The following is a 25,423-nucleotide window of genomic DNA, read 5'->3' on the forward strand; positions in this document are numbered from 1 at the left end:
TCCAACCGAATAAAGCTTTTTATCATAAGACATAATTTTAAAAGTGCTTCTCATCATTAAACATAGGCAATAACCCTTTTGATCAGCCTAATACATTTTAAGGGGAAATGAGAAGGTACGCAATACATGATGAATATTTCAATGAAGATATCAGAGAAGATCATAACGACAACAACGATGAAGGTGACACTCCGTCGATCCATTTAACTTGCACATCCTCAAACGGCTCAAACTAGACTTTTTAAGTTTTTAAGTACTAGTACTGATCCAATTCCTGATAGCTTGGAACACTGCTTGTTTCACGACTTCTGCATCTATGTTTTCAACTGCTTGGACCTATGTACACAATAACAAATCATACAAATTAAGATTTTGAAACCTCTTTTTCTTTTGCCGATCAAAAACCTGTGTCACATGTGTGCATAAGATATAATACATGCAGCAGTCCGATAATTATAAGCAAAAGATTCGATCCAAAATGTACATCCCGTACACAGAAGCCAAAATGTACAACCTCGATCCATACTACTACTTCAATCCGTGAAGTTGTATTTCAAACATGAAGTTTGTCCTTTTTTGTTGGTTTTCTTTTAGATTGCAACACAGATGATGATGACGATGATGATGATGATGGAGTTGTACAAAGATTGCATAAATGCATATATATTAACATACGAAAGGCGCATATATGTGTAGTTGTAATTGATCAAATAAAGTAGGAATCTCTTACATTATCTCCTCCAACGGCTTCTAGACGAAAAGTATCTTTACATGAAGCCCTGGCCTCAAGAACATTTAGTCCCAAATCTTCGAAGGCTTGTAACACGAATACAAGCAAACCTGGACAACTCGTTTGTGATAACATATTCACTAGAAAACCCTTGTTCTCTAGAGTTTCAACAGTCACCTGCACGAGCATTATCCGTAAAATCAATTAACAAAAATATTATACAAACACAAATCTAATCAAATTAACGAAATTATAAACGCAAACCATGGACTGGGATGTGGTATGTACCACAGGCAATTGTTGATGATGATTTTTGGCACGACCAGTTGAGTTCTGTGAGCTTGCAATATCTTGATTGAGTCTTTCAACTTTTCCTTTCAATTCTTTTATGTAATTCGACGCGTCGATTATAATTGAAGTATCATTAACCTGCCACAAACAAACGTGTTCATAATAATTAGATATATATAAGCAAAAATCTATAAAAGTATTTTGTAGAAGTACTAGTACTACTTCTGAATATTGCCATCGGCTTAAACAAACGTCACTAAATTAATTAAAATGGAAAAACACTCATGACTCGAAGAAATGAAGGAAGAGCAAAGAAGAAAACAGTGTAGTACTTGTTATTGAATTTCAACTACATCAATCTAAGAATTTTTTTTTTTTTTTACTACATTCTCTAAGCATTTAATATCATGTCAGCTGCAATCGAATAGAATAACAGATAGAGGATCGAAGAAAACGAAGCTGCTGGCAAGCGATGAAAAACATGAAAACAGATCAGAGGGTTCTGAAATAAATGATGAAGAGTTAGAAAAATTACTGCACGAGAATTAGTAACGGAGCGAAGTAGTTGCAGCTTCTCATACAGTGCTGCTGATCTATGTTGCTCCCTAGAAACCATCTCTTCCTACTCTCTCTTTTGATACTCCTAAGAATTAATTGATCTCTGCTTAGGTTAAGGCAGAGAAAGAGAGAGCTTTGAAGTGGGATTGCAATATATCTAAAACTCAATTCTACATGATCATATATAACCCTCTCTACCTGCTAGCTAGCTAGGTTTTACCCACATGAGTGTGTACGTCATCAGCATTCCTGATCAATGACAGAATATTTTTAAATTCTACCGCGCCCTTGCGCATATACGGTGAATAAAAATCTCATCCAATTATATTATCCTTATACCATCCAGACCTGAAGAGTGTCCGTTACATATACATATCGGCTCCAAAATGTCTCATTTACGTAGTCGTTAAAACCGAAAAACTGCTCTTTCGAACTGAAAATGAATAATGTACTACTGTTTTTCTGGCCTGAAAATATTGTCCAAAAATGTCTACACTATAGAAATACAGTACATGGTTATGAGAACAGTAGTACTCGTGTATGTATTTTGGCCAAGGATCACGTGATTGAGGATTTGCATTATAAGAAATGAATATGGATGAAAAGAGAGGGAAAGAATAATAATGATATCATGATCAGATGGTAGAGATGAGCATGCTCGTGATCAGTAAGGATGGAGGAGATATAGTAAGTAGTAAGAGCATATAGTGGAATAGTTTAAGATGTGTCCTCCTGGCCTTAAAAACATCCATCGATAGCAGCGCACAGATGCGTCAAAAATAGCGTATGGTGTTTAGTTGTGAATGAATCCAAAGCTTTACTCACGGGGGAGAGAATGTTTTTTATTTTTATTCTAAATTTTGTTTTTCCATTTTTCAAAAATAAAAAATCATTTGGCCGTGAAAATTTTGATTGTGATTGTATGAGTTGTAAAAACAAGTCCATCCCTCTCTACAGATACCACTGCACATGTGTCATTCTTCTGATTTCTGTATCTTCTTTCCCCTCTTACACAATGATACATCCTTTAAAAAGTTGCACCATGCATAATTAAATGAAATAATCTTATAAAGTTGTGGACGAATGTTATTTGATTTTACAATCAACGAATAAAATGAGGTTATATATACTGCTTGCTAGTGTATCTATTTTATTTTCGTTCGTTCACATGGTCTGCAGCATCGGTCGCTATTCAATCGAATTGGTTGTATCATATTTTGTATTCATGGTCATTAAAGAAAGAGAAGAAAAAGTTTGAGGGTGTGATTCTTCTTGTGATATTTGCATGGCTTGGGTTCAATATATGGGAGTGAGGGTTTCTCAGCTTTCATTCCAGAGAGTTGTCTCCATTGCAGAGAGACAAATTCATGTACCCACCTATTCACATGTGTGCAACATCTTCTTCTACTCTCTTCTTCTTACTACTACTACCCTCTTACAGCAGCAACTTAATCATTACAGCACAACAATCTATACCCCATACATATATCCCTGCTCACCCTTTTGTCTGCTCTTGCCTAATCTCTCTCTACACGCATGTCTTCTGCTTTGCATATTCATATTAATCCAAATATTCTCCCACTTTTGTTATGTTTGTGTTCTTCTCCATATGGTAAGGTAATCTTAGCTAATCCGGTCATCCTCATTTGATGATCATGATAAGATAATAACGAATCACATGTATCGTGCATGCGCATGTCGAACCTAACCTATAGGTGGGGGATATATCAAACTGTCAAGGTTTCTACAGTATATACACATATTGTTGTTCAGGATTCGGCGTTCAGGGTTGGACATACCTGTACAAATTTGAGTGATTTATAGAGTTTCCAAGATAAATGGGAGGCGACCTTAATTACATTGAAAGGATGCCAAAGAGAATTATAAACGCCTTTCGACGGAGAAAATACGTGAAAATAAGGCGGTATTGCCTGGCCCTCTAAGATGATGCATACAGGTATACAGTGATTGATATGTTTGTTTTAACTTGGGAGTTTATTTGTTTTCTTGTTGTGAAATTATTCCAAGGCTAACAATTTGCATACTTAAAATCAAAACATCATATTTCTCTGTTTTGTCATTTGAAGGTGTGATTGGATATATGCCTATCAGTATTATATATAGATATTCAAAATGTTATCACAAACAGAAGATAGAAATTAAAAAACAAACCAATAATTCATAACATGCAAACTGATACACTGTATACTGTAATTTATTATTGTTGAATTTTTAACCTTTAGTTTATGTTTTGATTAGGAGCTAATTAGCCGTTCTCGTGATTAGTAGATTGATTAGAATCTTTTTATCTTTTAACTATGCATTTTCTTCAATCTCAATACCATAAAAACAAATGAACAGGCAATTTCAATTGCATGCTAGCCTGTTAATTATATACTGATAATGCATGGAGTGCTAATCTTTTTTAACTTACTTCATGTCGGTATATACCCACGTATTTTTTAACTAGTGTAAATTACAAAAATGAAAATAAACGATCAAACAAAATAAGCAAACTTATCCTTTTTGTTCGATCGAAAAGAAAGAAAAAAAAACAACACAACCAACAAATTCAAACAGCTCAAACTGATAGTTATAATAATAAATACTAACGAACGACGGGTCGCATGCTTACATTGTCACGAATAATACTAAACTAGATGAAATAATGCCTCTCGTGACAATATAAAACACCCCATTCCACGAAACTTACTTACCACTGCTGATTTGCGCTTTCGAATTATGACATTCACCCCGGTCCGGACGGATTAATCATGGCTATTGTGAGGGTTCATACAAAATAAAAATATCATTATTTTCCCTTCAAATGAGCAAATAATCAATGAAAACTGCTGTGTACGTATACATATACCTAGAGAGACAGAGATTAGTCATAGGGTCTTCTTGTGACTGATGCAAAAATATTATCACGTGAGTTTGCAACACAGGGAAGTACATATTCACATGCAAATGTATGGTTTCTCATCAAATGGAACAAAAAAATATTAATCAAAGGGTTAAGAGTAAGCCATTTTGTTTTGCATGTAGAGATATAAATGTATTTTGCGTGTATCGATCAAGAATCTTGAGAGTGGTAACACATATCAAAAAAAACAGACAAAAAATCATATGCATATTTTGGGTTCAGTCCAGTACAAATTCCTTGTTCATTCATACGCATGGCTTCATTTAATTAACTGTACTATACAAGAACAAAGTGAAATTTGTTTTCTAGAAATCATGCAACTGTTCACATTTCAATTAAATGTTGATGATGCCTTTTCCACCTTTTGGCTAAGATCAAGTTTAGTATCCGTTCTTCTGATACTAATGCTTGTCCCCTCAACTGAATCTAATGCTTTCTCAAGTATAAGGTTATCATTTTATCCCTTGCACATACTTAAATTTACTTTAGGCTTACCCCCTAAATCAGATAAATATTTTATTTTTGCCGCCTTTTACCTAGAATCCTGGCTTCTCAAGTGCGTGCAAATTACTCGGTATTATCCAGGATGAATTATTGTCCTATGATCGTTTGTAAATAGATAGGATTGGGCTAATCTGTGTATTTATCTGTCTGCCCAGCCCTCTCTCTCTCTAGATATCCCACCAATTGATTTTGACGTAAGGCAATCATAATAACAACAGTAGTAGTATGTACCATCTATCTATCTATTCAAGTTCACGGGCTCAAAATTTCATGGAAGTGTATCTCCTCAGTACTAGCTAATTACCATTACTATACCACATGATATCCAATTTATCTATTTAGACCCCACATATTTTCGATTGCAACCGAGTTTAGAAAGTGTTTTATCTATCACCTATACAACCCCCACAAAATAGGAACAAGATGAATGATGCAGGGTGATCTCTACATTTTAGAATGAAACCAACTTAGAACAACCAGTTGAACCAGTTGCCCCAGGGGGTTAGACAGAATTAGTACATAAATCAGGAACTTTAGGCCCTCTCACTTTCACCCGAACCTCCTACCCTTCATTTGAGGCAAAGAAAGTCCCTGTCTTTAGAAAAGTCAGTCACTAAGTTCCTGGACGGCCTGAAATCCCCGAGGGTACAGACCTAATCTAGACTGATATACACTGATAAGGAAATTCTAAAGGTGCTTTTGAAGGCAAACTCTCAAACTTGAGGACAGTAATACGCGGTACATTTTTTAAAAAGAGAAAAATCTGTCATGATTTGTGACCAACTGCTTCTAAGCTACAAGAATTTGTTTAGCAGGTAGAGATTTCTCCGAAAATATGATTGGGTTGGAGAAAATTTCTCATACTCATACATCAAAAATAGCTAAAAGGAATAACCAAGAAACAGTAACCCTACTAATAATATTCCTTTCCACATAATGTGCTTGAAAAGAAAGGTTATCAGACCCATCCATCATCTCATACAAACAAAGACAGCAAATTAGGTTTTGTCCACAAATTAGGTTTTGTCTATTCCTAATTGTTTTGCCTAACTCTGTGCTTCTAATTAGAGAAAAATACAACTGGCCAACTCATAATAATAGTAGTACTTTGTTTTGATGCTACTCTCTGATCATTACTTGGAATTATCTAGCCATGTTTTATCTTCCTCTGTTTTTTTTACTGATCTCCCATTTGATTGAATGTGTCATGAACTTACGGATAAGAAACATTTGAAGAAATACAAAAATTTGTCACTAACCTCTAATGATCTAACACCGCTAAATTATTTGATTTGACAAATGCGTAGTCATGTGGTTGCTAGTTCTAGCCTTTGCTCCCATAGGTCAGCATTTCGCAACCCTTCAGGCCTCAGGGCCAATGGGGATAAACACCCTATCTATACAGGACACCGTATGGACTGTTCAAGTTAATACACACACCAAAGAGCTATCAAAAATTATTATACAGACATTGAAATGGTGTAAGATACAACATACCTGCAGGCTGATAAGCATAGCCAAAGCTTAGCACAATATTAGCGCTAAAACCCTCGGCTCTACGGTCCACGTCTCATTCTGTCTCTAGCAGTCCGTATCTCAACTGTGGTGCATAACCCATGGCTTTCATCTTTGTCTTCAAATCTTCTAACTTGGAATATATCTTCTCTTTTTGTGGGTGTTTCTGGTCTCCTGAAAAGAACTTATGAACCGTGCCTCCAACAGAAACCCAACTAAACCCAGGTTCCTTCTTCACACCTCTGTCTCTCATTACATTTCTCAAAGTTAACCCATCTTCTAAACTACCTTTTTCAAGGTAAGTGTTTGATAGAAGTACATATGTTGCCGAAAAATCAGGCCTGACAGAGAGAATTTCCTTGGCAGCTTTCTCTCCCAACTTAACATCTCCATGGACTCTGCAAGCACCCAACAATGTTTGCCAAACCATATCAGTTGGCTCCATAGGCATTTTCTTTATAAATTCTTGTGCATCATCAAGACGACCCACACGCCCTAAAAGATCAACCACACAAGCATAATGTTCCATCTCTGGCACAACTCCGAATCTTTTCTCCATCGAATGGAAGTACTGGAGACCTTCATCTACCATTCCTCCATGACTACAAGCAAACAGAACAGATAAAAGGGTAACTGCATTAGCCTTGATACCTAATTCATCCATTCTATTAAATGTCTGAACTGCTTTGTTTGCAAAACCATGCTGAGCATAACCTGATATTATCGCCGTCCATGAAACCACATCTGGGGACTTCAATTTGAAGATCCCCTCAAAAACATTCTCCGCATCAATTATACTACCACATTTTGCATACATGTCAATCAAAGCACTTTCAACGCATTCATAAGTGTCCAATCCCGCCTTACAGAGGAATCCATGGACTTGTCGACCAGACTCGAGCAAACAAAGACTGCTAATACCAACAAGAACACTGGCACAGGTGAATTGGTTCGGTGTAAAGCCTGATTCTCTCATCTGCGAGAAGGAACTTATTGCCTTCTCCACCTCCACTGAATTTGTAGCATAAGCAGTCACCATTGTAGTCCAAGACACCAAATCCCGTTCTTCCATTTTCTCAAAAACCCTTCTTGCATCATCAAGAGACCCACACTTGGAATAAGCATCTATAAGTGCATTGCTCACACTTATAAATCTTGAATCATATCCAAATTTCACGATCATGGCATGAACTTCCTTCCCAAACTGCAAACATTTCGAAGCCGCGATTGCATTGAGTACACTAGCAAAAGTAAAAACATCTAACTTTACATTAGTTAAACACATCTGCTCAAGCATCTCAAATGCTTTCTTACTATACCCACCCTGTGAATAGCCTGAAATCATTGCATTCCAAGGCACATTCTCTCTACAGTCGGCAAAATTCATAGCAAACACCAATCTAGCATCATCTAAGCACCCACATTTCGAGTACATATCAATAAGTGCAGTCCCGACAAGACCATTAGACTCTAGGCCCAATTCTTTAACGTAATTGTGAACTGCTCTGCCCTTGCTAACATCAGCCAATTTCCCAACTGCCTTTAAAACACTGGCGAACGTGTACATATTTGGAGTGAAGCCTTCTTTCTTCATTTTGATAAACTGATCAAACGCCTCAAGGTTAAGATCTCCGGACACATATCCAGATATCATAGCATTCCACGAAACTTGGTTATGTTCACACATACCATTAAACACACGCACTGATTCCTCAATTTCACCACACTTTGCATACATATTAAGAAGAGAAGTATTGAGAATAACTTGCTCAGAAAACCCACTTTTAACAATCTGGGCATGCGCCATTTTACCCAACTCAACATCTTTCAACCCAATACACGCCTGTAACAAAGCCGAGTACGCGAATTTATCCGGAAAAACTCCATAGCCCACCATCTCACAAAAGTACTTAAAACCTTCCATAAACAACCCATTCTCCGTGGACCCAACAATCATTACAGTCCAGGAAAACACATTTCTTTCAGACATTTGATCAAACAGTTTAAGAGCAGTATCAAATTCAGAACATTTTGAGTACATATGAATAAGATGATTGATAAGAATAACCTTTTTTCTTTCATCAAAACAAGATTTAATCAGTAACCCATGAACTGATTTTCCATCTTTAATGAACCCTTTTTTTGCACAATTGCGTAGAAGATCAACCAAATCTTGAATTTGAAGTTCTGGGTGAGCTTCAGATGTTGTAATTGGTGACAAATTAGAGCTCTTTATTTGATGAGATTTCTGGGTTAATGGAAAATTTAATTTGGGATTTGAGAATGTTTGACTTGAAGATTGGTGTTGAAACAAAGGATTAGTAGTTGAGAAATTGGGCGCGTAAATAACAGCCATGACTGGCCGTTAAGGTAGTTAGCTTTGAGGTAGAATTGGATTGGATATTATCTGATCATAATCGGGTGTGAATATCCGCTCGGGTATGGATCAGATACAACTATGGGTAATGTACCTGAGTAAACCAAGATGTTTGCTGAAGCGAGCAACACTGCCAGTTTACTGGGCAGGGGTGGAGTGGAGATAGAATTCGGGACCAGGAGTGGCTTAGAAAAGAATGATTTTTTAGGCACCATGGTTTTTTTGGGGATCATGATCTTATTAGGCCACCTTCCCTATAATTATAAGGGATGTACTAGAATATTTAAATGACTAACCTACCCTTAACCTAATTTAATTTAAAACCAACACAATAACCACCTCTATATATATATATATATATATAACCACCACCTCCTCTCACCACCACCTCCCACCACCGCCGATTACCACCACCATCACCAACCACCGATTACCACCACCACCACCGCCGCCGATTACCACCACCACCACCTCCAATTATCACCACCAACAACCACCGATTACCACCACCACCTCCGATTACCACCACCACCACTATATATATATATAACTTAATTTAAAATATTAACAAAGATATTCTCACAAACCCATTACTTGTCATTCGTTTTTGGTTGAATAAATGAGAACTAATCATCAAAATGAGTTGAAAATGGAAGTTGCAGAGAGGTTTAATGGAGTTTTTTTTCAGTAAAAAGTTTGGTTATCACAAATTATTTTTTTCTTAACCGAACTCAAAGTTCGGTTGATTCGCAAAAAAAAATACTTTTAACCGAACTCCTTGTATAAGTTCGGTTCGTTCGCAAGATTATTAAGTTTTCTTTGTAACCGAACTCTACCTATAAGCCCAGTTCGGTTGATTCGCAAAATATATTGAAATTTGCGAACCAACCGAACTTCTAACACTAGGTTACTTTTAACCTGAAGTTCGGTTGGGAACTTGGTTGCGTTGAAGTTTGCGAACTAACCGAACACACAAGATGTACTCAAATAAATTGTCAAGTTCAAAGTTCGGTTACCTACCATTTTATCCTAGGTAACCGAACATTGCACTGTACGACCAAAACCTCCATTAACGAGCGAGTTCGGTAACCTGCGTGTTTGGAAAACGTAACCGAACTACACTTTCAGGTGTGTTCGGTTACATGTTCTTGACATATGGTAACCGAACTACACTTTCAGATGTGTTCGGTTACATGTTGTTGATATATGGTTAACCGAACTGGCCCAAATTTACATACAAAAATTCATTTTTTTGAAAGTTTGGAGCAATTCAACCAACATTATCTAAGTTTGAAGCATACCTGGGTACCCAAATACCCTGCCTCCGGTTTTGGTTGGTAAAATCCATCGTTTTTCATGTTTTCCTTCTTCATCTTCTCTAACTCTACTCTCTCAATAATTCTACTTCTTTAAAAAAAAAACTCATCTGATTTTTTAATCTCACTAATTATCTTTAACTTAATCATCTCACTAATTGTTGCACTAACTATTATTAACACTAGCTAATCATCACCCAAAATTAATCAGAAGGGTAATTTAGGTATTAATATAAATATCTAGATAAGGGGTGACCTAGATTTACTTCTAATTTCTTTACCCAAAATAAAACCATGGTCCCCAAAAAATCGTTCTTACAAAAATTTTTGCATACTTATAATTTTTTACCCTGGTTTGATAACAATTTCAACTGGGCTTGCATTGGAATGGGCTAAGCTCCTCTACCTATTTTTGAAAAAGATTCAAATTTCGGGGCGGCTTAAGCCATCCCAAATCTGGCTGTAGATCCGTTCGTATTATTAGTGAGGGTGCAAAATCCTTCATATCAATTTTGGCACCCTCCGCAGTAAACTGAGACCCCTATATGGCCATGCATGAGACCAACATCTCCGAAATATTTCAGAATCGATTTGGACACGTAAACATTATGAAAATATTTTTTTTGAGCTAACTAAGCTAGAAGCGCAACTATATAATACATATGTTTCAAGCTGTCTATAACTCTTATTACAGGTGCCTGATTTTTTGAATAAAACGAATATCTGATCTCAGCACTATCAAAATTATTCATCATAAAAACCGTTTACTGAGAGGTAGCTCATTATCTTACGTGACCTTCAAAATTTCTCTGGGAAAGGTTCAGAATTATGGCTTGTTCAGGATTATAACCTAGCCGAGATTTTTTTTATGGTTGGTCTTTTCATGAGTCATGGATGTAATTAAGTGATCTTGTACGACTTACCTTGAAAGTTCAGATTACGGCTTGGTTTTTCTATGTTTCTGGGCCATAAATCTGCAACTGCATTGAGTTAATGCGTTGAGTTTTTTGAGGAACGGCTAGTTGTTTCAAAACTAACCTTTGGGTCATTCTTTGCTATAAATGACCATTCAACTCCAAGGATTTTGTGCAAAAAACACTCTCCAAACACTCTCCCTCTCTCTCACACAAACTTACAACCTCTAATTGTTGCAAAAAAAAGGAAGAAACGTGGTTACTCCCTACGCCACTCAAGAAGATATGCAAATCGTAAGAGAAACGCTCACGGTGAGAAAGCATAAAGAATATCAAGGCATTAACGTGGGCGAAAATGATGATTCTTGTAAGGACCCTCAAGCTCGTCAAATATAAATTAATCTAACAACGATTTAGATACGAAACTAGCACTATCGGATAGACATCGAAAAGTCATGCGAAGTGGACTGCTCGAACGTGTCATTCGGATACCAGGCATAAAAGATGTCATTAGATTAGTATGAAGGGCAAAATTCATTTTATCTTCTTATTTCTTCTTCTTTGTTCTTCCTTTTCTCTCGCTCGATTTCCATTTCAAAGAATTGAGGTGAGTTTGTTTGAACGATTCATAAGATCTTAGTAACATGTTGAATTGAGGAAGAAAGTGATGTTGTTGTTGTCGATTGAGTTCTGGAAAAGCAGAGAGTTGGTAAGCTGAATTAGGGTTTCGTAACTGATTGAAATTGGTTTATGATTTTGATTCAAATGGATAGATTTTAGATGGGTTTGTGCTTGATTGAAGTCTAGATGGTTCTATAGGGTTTAATTTTAGTTTCTTAGTAAATTAAATTAGTCAATTAGAGTATCCGGTTTGTTTTGAGTTATAGTAAGAAGAGATAGATGTGGTGTTTGGGTTCAGAAAGAGATATTGATGGAATAAAGTTTGAGATGTGATTATGAAGATGGGTTTGATTTTTAAAGTGAATCAATGGACAGGGTTGGAGAGTTTATCAAGAATTAGAAGATGATTGAATTGAAATTCAAGGAATTGGATATCAAGGGTGGTATGAGATGGAATGGAGTTGCTGTTATGATCCAAGTTGTTGTTAAAGAAATAAAGAAGTTATTGGTGTTCAATATGCAGGGTGCTGGTGGTTTTGAATGTATGTGTGTCTGAATTGAGTGAATGAGCAGAAGATGAAATGAGTATTGCTTTTCTGGTGGCGCTGGTTGTGTAATTAGGAGGTGTGGTGGCTAGTTGATCGAGCTGATATGGAGATGTAGGTGATATTGATGTTGTTCAACTGTTGGTGGAGCTGAAATGAATGGTAGTAATTGAATGATATGCGGTGTTATGGCTCAAGTACAAATTATGGAGTTTAAATTGTAGGGGGTATTGCAGTTGCGATTGGGTTGTGCTCTGAGTATGCAATCACAGATGACATGAAGTTGGGGTTGTAATGATTGAAGTAGAATTTCAGGTGGTTATCTGTGTTTTGAAAGAGAACAAAACATGTGGCGTTATGGTATTATGTTGAGTTGTTGTTGTAGTAAACTGAACTGGTGTGGGTAGAATGAGATGAAGAAATGTTGGTGATGTTGGTGAATCAAGAAATAAGTTATAGTTACAGTTGATGGTTGAATGTTTGAAGTAGTAGTAGAGAGGAATGTATTAGGTTATAAATAGTGATGGTGATTTTAGGGAAGTACAGAAATTGGAGTTGGTTTGAGTAGCAGCTGTAAGTAATGAATCTGGTGGTGAAGAATTGTGTTAGAACTAAAGTTGAAATGAGGCTATGGAAGGAAGGGATGGTTTCTTAGTTTCATCTTATCTTAGTGTGTTGGCTTTCCTGATGCACCATTATGGTGCAGCTGAGTCTTTGGCTCTGGCCAGTGTTCTGTCCCAGTCAGATGTCTGGCTGATTTAATCTGCCTGATTCAATTATCTAACTGAGTTAACCTTTTGACCTGAATCCTCTTGTTGACTGAGTTAACTCACTGATTCCGATTTGATCCAGTTGAACCATTCCTATTTTGACTCCTTGACATGTTGACTGTTGACTTGAATGTTGGTTAGACTTTGACCTGACCTTGGACGTTGACCGTTAGTTGACCTATTTGACTGTTAGTGACCGTCAGTTGACTCAGATGGCTGGACCTTAGTTTAACGGACCGGTTTGTTGGGCTTGGTCCGAATTAGCCTTTGGTTCCTTCTACAAAGTTTTAGATCTTCTTAAGACTTATTGAATAGATTATAGAATCAATCCAATTGAATAAGTAATCATTTATACGTACTAGAGATAAAGAATGAAAGGTGTAAAACCGTAAATGAGTTTAGAACTATGAGATAGACTTGTATGATTCTTATGTAAGCCTTTTGGTTAAACTCTTAGAGTGCTTGTGTGCCTAACATTTGGTCTTTAATAACAACGATCGATTCAAAAGACGAACCAGTGGATTGAAGATCTCGAGGTAGGCGAGTCTTGTCATCAAAACGGGTGGGAACTCTTATAACCTTCTTGTAATCATTGAGCTTTCCTTTTTATCTGCGAGCATGATGCACAGTTACTCCTTGTTGAGCATACATGTGTGAAATCGGATGGGTATGTTGTGTGATATGCATTGATGGATTCTCCAAATGTTATATTATTTTATGTTGATTAGGAGTTAGTTTAGACTCCGATTATTTATTGTTATAGGGGGTTGGGCTTCCCAATATTAATTTTATAATTTCTTGTGAGAATCCATCCGTTGAATATTATGCTCGACTGTAAAACCTTTGGGACTTGTATGGTAGTTCTAGAATCACAGCTTGGGCAATTGTGAGGATGCCAACTATTACTAAAGTCTGAAGTTATTTTACTGACGTTTTTCTCATTATAAGGGCGAAGTCAAAATAACATATTTTTAGTTTGTTTTAATATTAGTTTTGTGGATCATCCGGTGGTGGTATTTCACGGGTGTTGTCACTAAGGTAACAATATCTGAGAAAGTGGAATTAGAATGAACTTTCTTTTATGAATGTTATATTTTGATGTTTGCTGATTGTTATGTGAAAAATGTGATATGCGTTGTACTGTTTTCCCCACGAAGAGTGATTGTGTAACCCCACAGACCCTCGCTGAGCACTTAATAGAGGGGAGGTCGTTGCTTAATTAGTCTAATAGCATGGGAGGTCGTGACAATACTACTACTTTTTATTTTATAAATTAAATTATGTCAAGATTTAGGCAGGAGGCCGTTGAATATTATCTTAATAGCACGGGAGGTCGTGATAATATTATATTATATATTAATATATTATATAGGGAATCGGTCGTATGCATATGTGGTAGGCTAGGAAAGATGTATGAAATAAGAGAATAAGAATCCTACATGTTATAACCGCAAGTGCACGGTGTCGATTGTAGCTTGTGCAAGAACGGGTCATTTCCACAGGGACTAGGGTGTATAGTTGAATTTTTTTAAGCTAGTTATCTAAATTAACAAGGCAGTAAGTAAAGCAATGAGGTAACAGTGACAGAGAACAAAGAAACAGTGAAACAAAGACAAACAAACCAAGGCTGTGAGCCAAGGGCAGTGATGGAAGCTAAGGGATAAGGTGAGAACTAAGGCTTCAATTCCACCCCTAGCTGCATATAATTCTCTAAGATGATATACTAGTCTTCTCCTATCACAGCGATACCTTAATCTCAGCTATCATATGTCAATCCCCTAGCATTACTTGTCTTTCTAAGGTACAAGCAATCTAAGATTATACTACATTCAGTTCATATAGACTTTTCGGAAATTAAAACATGCTTGTCATCAAACTTTCATGGAGAAGAAGTGCTCATACAATAGGGTTATATTTATCTAGAGTTTCATCTCTGCCTTAGTAGTAGAATTCAAACATGATGAAGTTCTTAAACATGTTGTTTGTCAGACAACAATGTATAAAACTATCCTACTGATGCTAACATAAGAACATAACATGAACATGAGCTTAATGAAAATTGTAACAATCACACAATCACATTCAAAACATGTTGGAGTTCTGAACAACAAATATTTAACAGTGCATTTGAATTGAAAATTGTGGAACTGAAAGATTGACAAACCCTAAAACTAACAGTTCATGGAAATGTAAATTACAAAATAAAACCTAAACTATTCCTATTGATGCTCTGGCTAATCCAGGCATACTTCTAACACATACCCATCATCTCTATTTATACACAAACCAACTTTAGGGTTAACACCCTTTTACCCAAAACAGTGAAATTAGGGTTTGGTGAAAATCAAAATTAGGTTTTACCTAATCACTGATAGAAATTATAACTCTTTACCCGTGCCTTTATTTCCTCTCCTGATGCAACCCATGCCTTCAATTTGTACATGCAAGCTCAATCCCAAAAATCCCCAAATTAATAGTAAAATTAGGGTTTTGATTTTTTTACTCACCAACTGTGATGAGACGAATCAATCGTCTACCCATGCTTCTTATTCGTATTCTCCTGCTCCCCACGCCTCCAATTGCTTCTCAATTTCGACCTAATTTCCCAATTTTACACGCTAGGGTTTCTGATAGAAAACGTGCCGAAATTGAGAAAATAGGTGTCTAAGGAGAAGGGAAAATGATGGGATTAGGTTCCTTTGATGGACGTGGTGGTTATGATGATGGTTGAGGTGGTGACAGAGAGTTGGTGGCGGAGCAGGTGGTGGAAATGGTGGTGGTATGGCTTTGTGAAGAAGAGGGGAAGGAGGAAGAGAACTCGATAGAGTTTCTCTTAGGAATTGTTTGGTTTAGGGTAAATAGGTTAGGGTTCTAGAGTGTTGAGCGGACCCATCGAGTCTTGATGTTTTGCGAACCGATACCGTTGGATGATATGAGATGAGTTGGATCTAACGGCTAGATGGAGGCAGATCTTGAGCGACCGTTGGATGCAAAAATACAACGAAACTGACGGCTCAAGATGGAGTTAGGTGCTGTAGTGTGAAGCAGAATCTTCAGATTTTGATGCACGACGATGAAGCGACCGTACGATGCTGAGATGATCCAATCTGACGGCTAGAAAGGGAAACGGGTATGGATATAGGAATTGGATTTGGGTGAGGGTTTTGGGCCTTGGGTATGCCAAGCCCATATCTTCTTTAAGAACAATTCTTCCTCTTCAAGCCCACTTCTAGCCTTTTGGTCTTGTGCACAACATTCTTCGCGGCTTCCTTGTGAAGTTCCTCCCGGCTTTTCACCACTTTTCTGCTCTTTTCGCTCCGCTATTCATCTAGTCTTTATTTAGTACCTAAAAATGCAAAATTAATTAATAAAAATATTTATTCTTGAAAACAATGAAAATACAGAATATGGGATAAAATGTAGAATTAATGCACAAAAGATGAGTTAAATGCCAAGAAAAATATATAAAAATATGCACTTTTTAGCACTCATCAAATACCCCCAAACCTGAATTTTACTTGTCCTCAAGTAAAAAAAAACTAAGGAAATCCTACCTATACCACTGTCGCTGGTCTCTCGAATGCATTTAGCATATGCACTAAGCCTTTTAAACCACTAAGTGTCCCTAGTGGACGAGTGAAGTCTCGTGAAGTTTTGCTTAGAACGTACCTACAAAGTTCTAGGACAAAATATAAGCTCAAATTCCATCAAATGTGACATGTGCAAGACAGTTTAAGCTCACAGCAAAATGGAGATGTCAATCTAGCTATCAAAGGCACAATCCTAGCACTGATAACAAATAAAGACATGTGATAAGAGTGTAAAGTGTATCTACACATGTGTAAAGAAAGATCGGATGTTATGACTACTAATCACCAAGAGATAGTTTCTCATGCTAAGAACCAAGGTCGAAATCTAGCTAGCTGTCCGGACTTTACGAGAATTGTGAATGAGTTGGAGGTATTTCACAATTACTCGTGTTGTACATCAATGGCATACACCCTTCCTTGGTTATTACAATAAAACACAAAAGATGACTCTTTACATGACTCTTATTTACATTGACTACTCTCTTTTATTTTTGGAACAAGAGAGGATGGAATTGATAAATACTTGATTGATTTTTTTTATTTTTTTTTGATATTTTTTTTTTCTGAAAATATACATCGTTTTATTTTATTTTTTTTAACAAAAAACACTTTTGATACATAAGCAAAAAGAAACAAAAAATTACATGACACTTTGCAAGAGGTAGCCCTTTTTGATGCACCCAGTTAAATTCGATGGTTGTTTTCTTAATGTAACCTCCACCTTTTATCCCAACCAACCAAAGAACAAGCTAGTCAAGTTTCGTTCAGTATTCTAAAGTGATTGGCAACTAAAACTTCCGATAGAACACCTCAAGGATGAGGCTATACATGTATTGGTAGATCGTGCGCGTGCAAATTTCTTATCACTATGTGAATTGTGCTAGAATCAGGGTGCCTAAATATCTAGACTAAGACTCCTAAAAATTACATATTTGCACAAGAGTCAACATTTCAAGGTAAATGAGCTCCATTTTTATGTTTTTTTTATCATTTTTTAATTTTTTTTTAGAATTTTTAAATTTTTTCAAAAAGAAGGAGTTCTTGTTTTCAATTATGGCATATTATCAAAGTATCTACTTTTCACCCCCAAACCTAAACTAAACATTGTCCTCAATGTTTCAAAATATGAACAAAATTATAATACAACATATGAAGAGGATCATGTTGAGTAGAGAAAAAGGAAAGAGAATACCCGATTTCGGCGAAAGCAAGATTAGAACTCCGTTATTCAAGGCAAGAATCCAACATATGTCAGCCGAGATCATATTGTATTAGCAAAATATATACAAAAGGAACAAAAGAATTTTTAAAATTTTTATCTACTGGATTATATACAAAAAATTCACCATACACTAACAATCTAAAGAGTTGAGGATCAACCCAAAAGACAAAGTGTAGAGGTTTCAACAGCTTCACACAATAATAATATGATAGGCATGCAAGTGAAGCTGTGAAACAAAATGAACTACCCCCAAACCTGGATTTTTCAACAGATAAAATTTTGGATACAAAATCTCGCAGTTTTTGGGGTTCATCATGCACAAGGTCTAATTCGAAATGAACTTTGCTAGGGACGGGTACACATGCTAATTCCAACTGTGGTTCCTCAAAAATATTATACTTAGATGCAAAATAGTCCAAAAGGACTTGGGAAGCACACAGTTCCAAACCTAGATTAGGGACTCTCAGAAAAATTGGTTTGACAATATGGGTACAAACCAACTCTAGGTTTGGTGGAAGGATATCAGATTGTGACTTAGGTAAGAAAGTGACATCTAAGTGTCTCACATGCATGAGATCAAGAGTATCAATATTATCAGTCACATCAGCATTATCTAAGTCACACTCAAGATGTGTAGCATGCTCATCATCACAAAAAATTTGCACAAGTCCTAATTCAGAATCGTGGTTATCCGATATATTCAAATTATCATCAACAGAAGCAATATATTGTGGCTTAAGTATGGAATCAGACACATCAACTATGTTTTCCTGCATAGGATCATTAGTGTCAACAGAAGATTTACCTAAGTCATGCTCTTCACAGGATAATTGCACAATATCAAAATCAGTATCAACATCACATGCATATGGAATATTAGAAGAAATATCATTCATGAAGGTCGGGGGCAGAAAAGCCTAATGTATTTGAAACCAAAGGTTCCACAACATTTTCAGCATAGACATGTTCTTCTAACATAACATTATCATCATCATCATCATCATAGTAATATGCATACTTGTCCCTATTAGCAGTTGTGGTGTCATTAGTCAACTCATGTTCCTCTATATTAGGTTCATATTCAATATCATACACATGAGAAGGACTAGACATGCTATTTTCAAAGTTCAATTCATTACCACCTATATCATGTGATAGTGTCTCAGTTTCCCTAATGGATTCTCATTGACGGGTTTTCTCCGCAATCTCAGCTAAAAATTTCCATGCATCATCCACAGTTTTATCAAGAAATTCACCATTACACATACACTCAACCATGGCTCGAGATTTAAAGTCTAGTCCCTCATAGAGGATAGCGACAAGTCTCCACTTCTCAAATCCATGGTGTGGACATTCGCTCAACAAATCATTAAAACGTTCAAAATAGTCAAAAACAGTTTCCTCATCCAATTGGACAAAACAATTGATACTTTGACGAATAGCGATGGTCCTATGATGTGGAAAGAATTTTTTGAAAAATAGATCTGTGAGTTGGTCCCAAGTGTTGATTGATTGTGGTCTCAAACCGTAAAACCATGTTTTGGCCCTTTCCTTTAGAGAAAATGTAAACAAACGCAATTTCAGAGAGTCTTCGGACATATGATCAGCTTGCATAGTCTGAAAAGTTTGTTTAAACTCTCTTACATGAGTATATGGGTTCTCAGCATCGAACCCTCGAAATATAGGAAGTATTTGTATCATGCTTGCATTTATTTTAAAAGGGTTATTGGTTTGAGGTAAGACAATACATGATAATGGAATTTTTATTGTGGGATACATGTATTCATGGAGAGCACGAGGTTGGCCCATATTGAAAAGACACAAAGCCCACTATTTGGTTTTAAAGGGTTTTCAAAAAATTGGTTTTTTATGGGAAAATTTTGGTTTTTATGGGTTTTGAAAACTTTGGTTTTTATGGGATTAAAAATTTGGTTTTTGAAATTAGAAGCAATTTTTTTTTTTTTTTTTGTGTTGGGTTTTGAAGCCCAAATTTTAATTTAAAAGAAACTACAAGCCTAACAAACAACTAAATTACAAGCCCAAATAAAGAAAGAAATAAAAATAAAACTAATTATTACAAACCCACAAAAAAAAAGAAAATAAAAATAAAACTAAAATTATTACAATCCCAAATAAAAAAAATAAAAAAATAAAATTAAAATAATTATTACATGCCCAAAAAGATAATTACAATTACAAGCCCAAAAGAGAATAACAATACAAACCAAAAAAATTACAAGCCTAAAAAATTTGGGTTTGGGTTTAGGCTTACCTTTTTGGAGGGAAGCCCAGTTGGGCTTTTATCCCTTTTCTTAAGTTGCACAAGCCCAGTTGGGTTTTGGATCTTCCTAAACTTTTGTTGGAGAGGCCCAGTTGGGCTTTGGCTTTCCTTTGGCTTTACAACAGAAGCCCAGTTGGGTCAACCCAACAGCACCAGGCAGCTTGGAGAAGGAAGCACCAGCAAGAATGGATAGCTGTACCAGGTTCACTCCAACTGCACCAGGGCAGCCTAGCAGGCATCAGTACAACAACAACAAGTAGCAACAGGGCTACACAGTGCTCAGCAGCAGCGGGTGAGAACAATATGCAAAACAGTAGGAACTAGCTAAGGACTAGCTCAGAAAAGCAATGAAGATAAACAAGCTAAGATGACTTGGTAATGCAAAAAAAGTATGCAAGAACTTAGTATGCAAGACCAGCTAAATGCTTACACTAAATGCACAGAAGCAAGTGAGACTAAGATGCAGTTACACAATGATGCTTATGCAAATGGATGAAGTGCAAGAAGATATGCAAGATGATGCTTCACAGGGAGGACCAAGGCCCAACAGCAAGGTTAAGAAAGGTCTAGCAGCAACAGGCAACAGTTAGCTAGCTAGCTAGCAAAGGCTAGCCAGCAACAAGACCTGCAACAGCAAACAAATGCATAGAACAACAAACAAATGTAGAACAAAAATAACAACAGCGCCGCTAACCGAGTCCCCGGCAGCGGCGCCAAAAACTTGGTAGGATAGGAAAGATGTATGAAATAAGAGAATAAGAAGCCTACATGTTATAACCGCAAGTGCACGGTGTCGATTGTAGCTTGTGCAAGAACGGGTCATTTCCACAGGGACTAGGGTGTATAGTTGAAGTTTTTTAAGCTAGTTATCTAAATTAACAAGGCAGTAAGTAAAGCAATGAGGTAACAGTGACAGAGAACAAAGAAACAGTGAAACAAAGACAAACAAACCAAGGCTGTGAGCCAAGGGCAGTGATGGAAGCTAAGGGATAAGGTGAGAACTAAGGCTTCAATTCCACCCCTAGCTGCATATAATTCTTATCATTTATGTATGTATTGTTTGTTAATTTGTAAAAAAACACATTACTATATTCATACAACTCGAGAGACTATCATTTATATAACATCAGAGAGTTTGGATTTGGTCATTAGTACTTCATGTAAATATGATTCTTAAAATCAGTAATTTAGGTTAAATGTTTTCAATTAGGTTGTAATCGTATTAGCTAAGAAGGTGATTGAGGTTGGGGAACTACAAATCTCAATGGAACCGTATATTTATGGTCTTTTTTGTCATAGATGGTAATGAAAATGAAAGATCAACGAACCAAATTAAAAAGACGAGGGTACCCAAATATACCTCAATTTAAAACTTTTCCACCTATAAGTCCTTTCTCCGAAAGTGATTATCTATGGACTGAGTCGAGAAAATACAACAAATCGGTTCACATTTCTTGTGATCGTCTATGGATACGAGATTGAGATAATAAAACAACGAAGTATGTTTACTTGATAAAAGGTTCGGACTTAAACAAACACAATATAATTACTTATCAAGTAAATAGGAATTAACGTTTGTGTTATTTACTTTAAATTATAATAACAACAATTATAATTGCGGAAATAAAAGTAAATGACACAACAAGATTTTCTTATGGAGGAAACCACAAATGCAGAAAAACCCTGGGACCTTATCCAGAATTGAATACTCTCAGGATTAATCCGCTATACAAAATCAAACCAACTTCGTGTAGTCGAGACCAAGCAACTAAACCTATAGTTCACCTAGTTCCGTCTGTATTCCCACGCCTCCGACCTGTAATAAGTCACGTACTTGGAACAATTCCTTTGGTTCGTATTCCAAACAGTAAAGGAACAACAAATCTGTTTGGTATCAACTCTTTTCTACCAAGTGATATGAGTTCGACAAAGGATCTTCTGTTTATCTCAATAAACTCCTTCGTCAGGTTCTTAGATCTATCTTATTATCAACTACCGAAGTAATTGTTAAGATTTTGCAATCAATACTTTTAATCACAAAGAATTGTATTGATGCCGATCTACACAACTAATCAATCTAATCTACCACAAGGATAAACCGATTAAGTTGGATCCTCTTTTACCGAAACAAGTAGTGTGCACACCAAATATTATGAATCCCAAATCAGAAATCTTCAAAGCCTTCTTTGTCTTCAAATCTTCTTAGATCTTCAATAAACACCTGCACACAATCAACTTGAATCTCTTGTGATCAATCACACACGGAACGAAGTCTGTTAACAATGGATTATCACAAAACGTCCTTAGATCTACAAACAGTCTAAAGATCCCCGTCGAAACTTCGATCTAGTTTGAGTGAATCTTACTCCCTCCGTCCCTAATAAGATGACCTACTTGGTTTTAAACTTTGTCCCATAAATAGATGACCTATTTCACTAATCAAGGGATATTTCTAAAACTACACTTTTGATTGATTATTTTTTCTATAAGAAATATGTATAATCTGATAGTCATGTTTATATTCGTTGCGTAGGTGTTTTAAAATGTTTTTCAACGGTATAAAGTTTATAAAAAACCGTGGTATAGTTTCTAAATTTTACTAATTATTGCCCATAAGGGTATAATTGTAAAAAATAGTTAAATATACTCCACTTTCCTCCTTGCCTTAAAATTTGTGCAAACTACAACTAGGTCATCTTATTAGGAACGGAGGGAGTATATCATAAGAGAAGATTCTCAAGCATAAACAAACTAGGTGCAATCAAAGTTCAACCACCGTTAGTCAATCAAATCAATCGAAAACAAAAGATAAACCGCAATTATCTAGTTTCCCACCAATGGTAGTAATAGAGATTCTCAATCCCAAAGAAGTATTTAAACTGAGCGGCCGTAAGAGATTTCTCCTAATTAGGTTACTCTCCTCTCCGAATAAGCGGCTAGACCAGTAGCAGCACAACTGAGATAGTTCTTGCTGTACGAGGATTAATTTGCTCGAAATGCAAACTTTGATATTTATGGACCAAGGAACTTTGGACACTAAGAAATTTCCAAAAACGAAAATATTCTCAAGATATGCAATATATTCCAGATTCGGTTTCCTAAAATAAATCTCTTGGAAAATCTCCAAGAGATTTTCATTTTCCAAATATTGACCGAAAAATCTCTTGGAAAATCTCCAACTAGCAAATGCACATTACTAATTTTCATTTTCCTAAAATAAAATTAAAAACCTTAAATAAAAGATTCTCAATTTATTTTATTCGATCCGGGATTTCTTCCTTTAGCTATTAAGGAATAACTTTGAACAATTAAAGATTAGCATTACTGCACATGTTCAAAGTATGTCGACATCCTTACTTTGTAAGTCCTCTTTCATACTTACATCTTGAAACCGATTTTCCACACTTCCAAACAAGTTTAGAATTGGTTCATCTGACTTTCAAGAACTACGTTATTGATCAAGAACACTCAATCACCAATCATGGGTTTCGCGGTTCTACCAAACAAGTTTCGGTTCTACCTCCATGTGAGTACTTTGCATAGTCAAACTAGTTACAAAAATTCGGTTGACTAGGTACTAGGATCGGTTCCCCACATATAAATGGTATCTAACTTGTACTTGTTGCACATGTCCATAGGATCGGTTCCCCTTTTCCTAAAAAGGTGTTGCACATGTCCACAGGATCGGTTCCCCTTTCTGCTAAAAACTTGATGCACCTCATACAAGGATCAATTCCCCTTTGTGATAGGTTGCACCTCTTACTAGGATCGGTTCCCCTTTACCCAGAGTCGGTCATACCAATAACACTAAATCGATCATACCATCTCAGGTGATTACTTAAGATCGGTTTCACTAATAAAAGTCATACCAATACAAAAGTCAGGCCTTTGTGAATAGTTTTACCAAGAACATAAACAAGTCATGAGCGGGGTATACTAATCACACATATTGGTAGTTCAAAAGATACGCAATGATTAACAATACCAATAATGCCTGGCGATTTCTCTTTCGATTCACAAAACAAGTTCATTAATTTACTTCCTTAAACCAAATGTAAAACATTGTTTCCTAGGATGAAATCTTCACCTTATTCCCATACATAATCACAATAGCATTCAAATGTTTATGTCGATGTCTTATCTACAAAGTTTAATGGTTAAGCAATAAACCTCATATTGTATTCCTTAATACTATGTCTAACTAGAGTATAATTATTCATGCTTCGCAGTTTTGTTTTCAATATGCACAACTTGAAAGATACATTAGGGAATGAAACAGTTCAAGTCAAATATCACTAACCTCAAGTGGAATGATGATATTGTCGTTGTAGCTCCTTACTTCTTCACTTCTTCAAGTCTTTGCAATACTTCTAATGTCTCATATCCTAATACTTTCAAGCTAACTTATACGAAGTTGATTCTAGTACATAATCAAGCGACTCTTTAAGTGAGTTTTGGCTCATTAAAATATGACAACAAAACTTGACATACCAATGCTTGGTGGGTTCAACCGAGTTATGCTCTAACAATCTCCCCCTTTGTCAATTTTAGTGACAAAACTCTTACATCATATGGATAAACAAATTGGAAGAATTCATTACACATACGTTTGATTCCCGAATTCAACAACACAATAACCTGTATACATTCAATCCATAAATATCGATGTTGACATTATAATAACAAATCTAATACTCCCCCTAAAGGTAATATAGGTATATTTTATCAATACACACGTCTTTGTTATTCCTTTGTAGTCCATATAACTACAAGTATATGATATGTTACTCCCCTTTAGCCTATGCTTTCACTCTTTCGTTAGATAAACGTTTAAGCACCAATGTCCTTTCCCTTAGTGATACCAATCAATATAAATCAATACCAGTATCACTTGTTTACTCCATATATTTCTCCCCCTTTTTGTCACAAAATGACAAAGAAAATAAATAAAAATAAAGGACAAACCGAAAGGATCTTACAAATCTCAAAATAGACTTGCAACCTATAGAGTTAAGCACGAGGGTTCCACACACCATTTTTGATAACCAATATCAAAACCGAAACTACAAAGTAATTTGTCTTGATATGTTACCAAGGAAAGAATTACTCGAAGCAATTTTTCCTAACAGTTTAGCAAACCAAAAATCAACTAAGCACCTTAGTTCCTTTGATAAACCGATTTTACAAATACAATCGCTTGTTCGATAAGACCAAAATAAAGATAACTTTAATTTTCTCATCAGGTTCTAATTATCCATATAAC

At 36.0% G+C, this 25,423-nt stretch overlaps 2 protein-coding genes across 4 annotated transcripts; both read right to left on the reverse strand.

The window, feature by feature from the left end:
* Positions 1-1,739, reverse strand: LOC113278211. Of its 2 annotated transcripts, none has more exons than XM_026527107.1 (4): positions 1,557-1,739; positions 1,019-1,159; positions 731-907; positions 1-336 (listed from the first exon to the last, which is right to left on the reverse strand). In XM_026527107.1, the coding sequence occupies exons 1-4, from the start codon at positions 1,635-1,637 to the stop codon at positions 250-252; spliced, it is 486 nt and encodes a 161-aa protein (XP_026382892.1). In that variant the 5' UTR covers positions 1,638-1,739; the 3' UTR covers positions 1-249. The 2 variants fall into 2 exon arrangements, with proteins under 2 accessions (XP_026382892.1, XP_026382891.1); XM_026527106.1 differs by having other exon boundaries at positions 995-1,159.
* Positions 1,740-4,008: 2,269 nt separating this feature from the next.
* On the reverse strand, positions 4,009-8,911 carry LOC113283763 (pentatricopeptide repeat-containing protein At3g13880-like). 2 transcript variants are annotated; one of them, XM_026533121.1, is made up of 2 exons: positions 6,507-8,910; positions 4,009-4,357 (listed from the first exon to the last, which is right to left on the reverse strand). In XM_026533121.1, the coding sequence occupies exon 1, from the start codon at positions 8,878-8,880 to the stop codon at positions 6,580-6,582; it is 2,301 nt and encodes a 766-aa protein (XP_026388906.1). In that variant the 5' UTR covers positions 8,881-8,910; the 3' UTR covers positions 4,009-4,357; positions 6,507-6,579. The 2 variants fall into 2 exon arrangements, with proteins under 2 accessions (XP_026388906.1, XP_026388907.1); XM_026533122.1 differs by lacking the exon at positions 4,009-4,357 and adding an exon at positions 4,393-6,406 and having other exon boundaries at positions 6,507-8,911.
* Between the last annotated feature and the right edge of the window lie 16,512 nt (positions 8,912-25,423).

This window comes from Papaver somniferum, chromosome 5 (genome assembly GCF_003573695.1).
Source record: "Papaver somniferum cultivar HN1 chromosome 5, ASM357369v1, whole genome shotgun sequence".
Classification (NCBI taxonomy): Eukaryota; Viridiplantae; Streptophyta; class Magnoliopsida; order Ranunculales; family Papaveraceae; genus Papaver; species Papaver somniferum.

Excerpts from the sequence above, each read along its gene's own strand:
- LOC113278211 (XM_026527106.1), bottom strand. The coding sequence starts at position 1,637 with ATGGTTTCTAGGGAGCAACATAGATCAGCAGCACTGTATGAGAAGCTG. Across the intron at positions 1,160-1,556 it reads CCGTTACTAATTCTCGTGCA|GTTAATGATACTTCAATTAT; the intron begins GTAATTTTTCTA and ends TGTTTGTGGCAG. Across the intron at positions 908-994 it reads ATACCACATCCCAGTCCATG|GTGACTGTTGAAACTCTAGA; the intron begins GTTTGCGTTTAT and ends ATGCTCGTGCAG.
- LOC113283763 (XM_026533121.1), bottom strand. The coding sequence starts at position 8,880 with ATGGCTGTTATTTACGCGCCCAATTTCTCAACTACTAATCCTTTGTTT.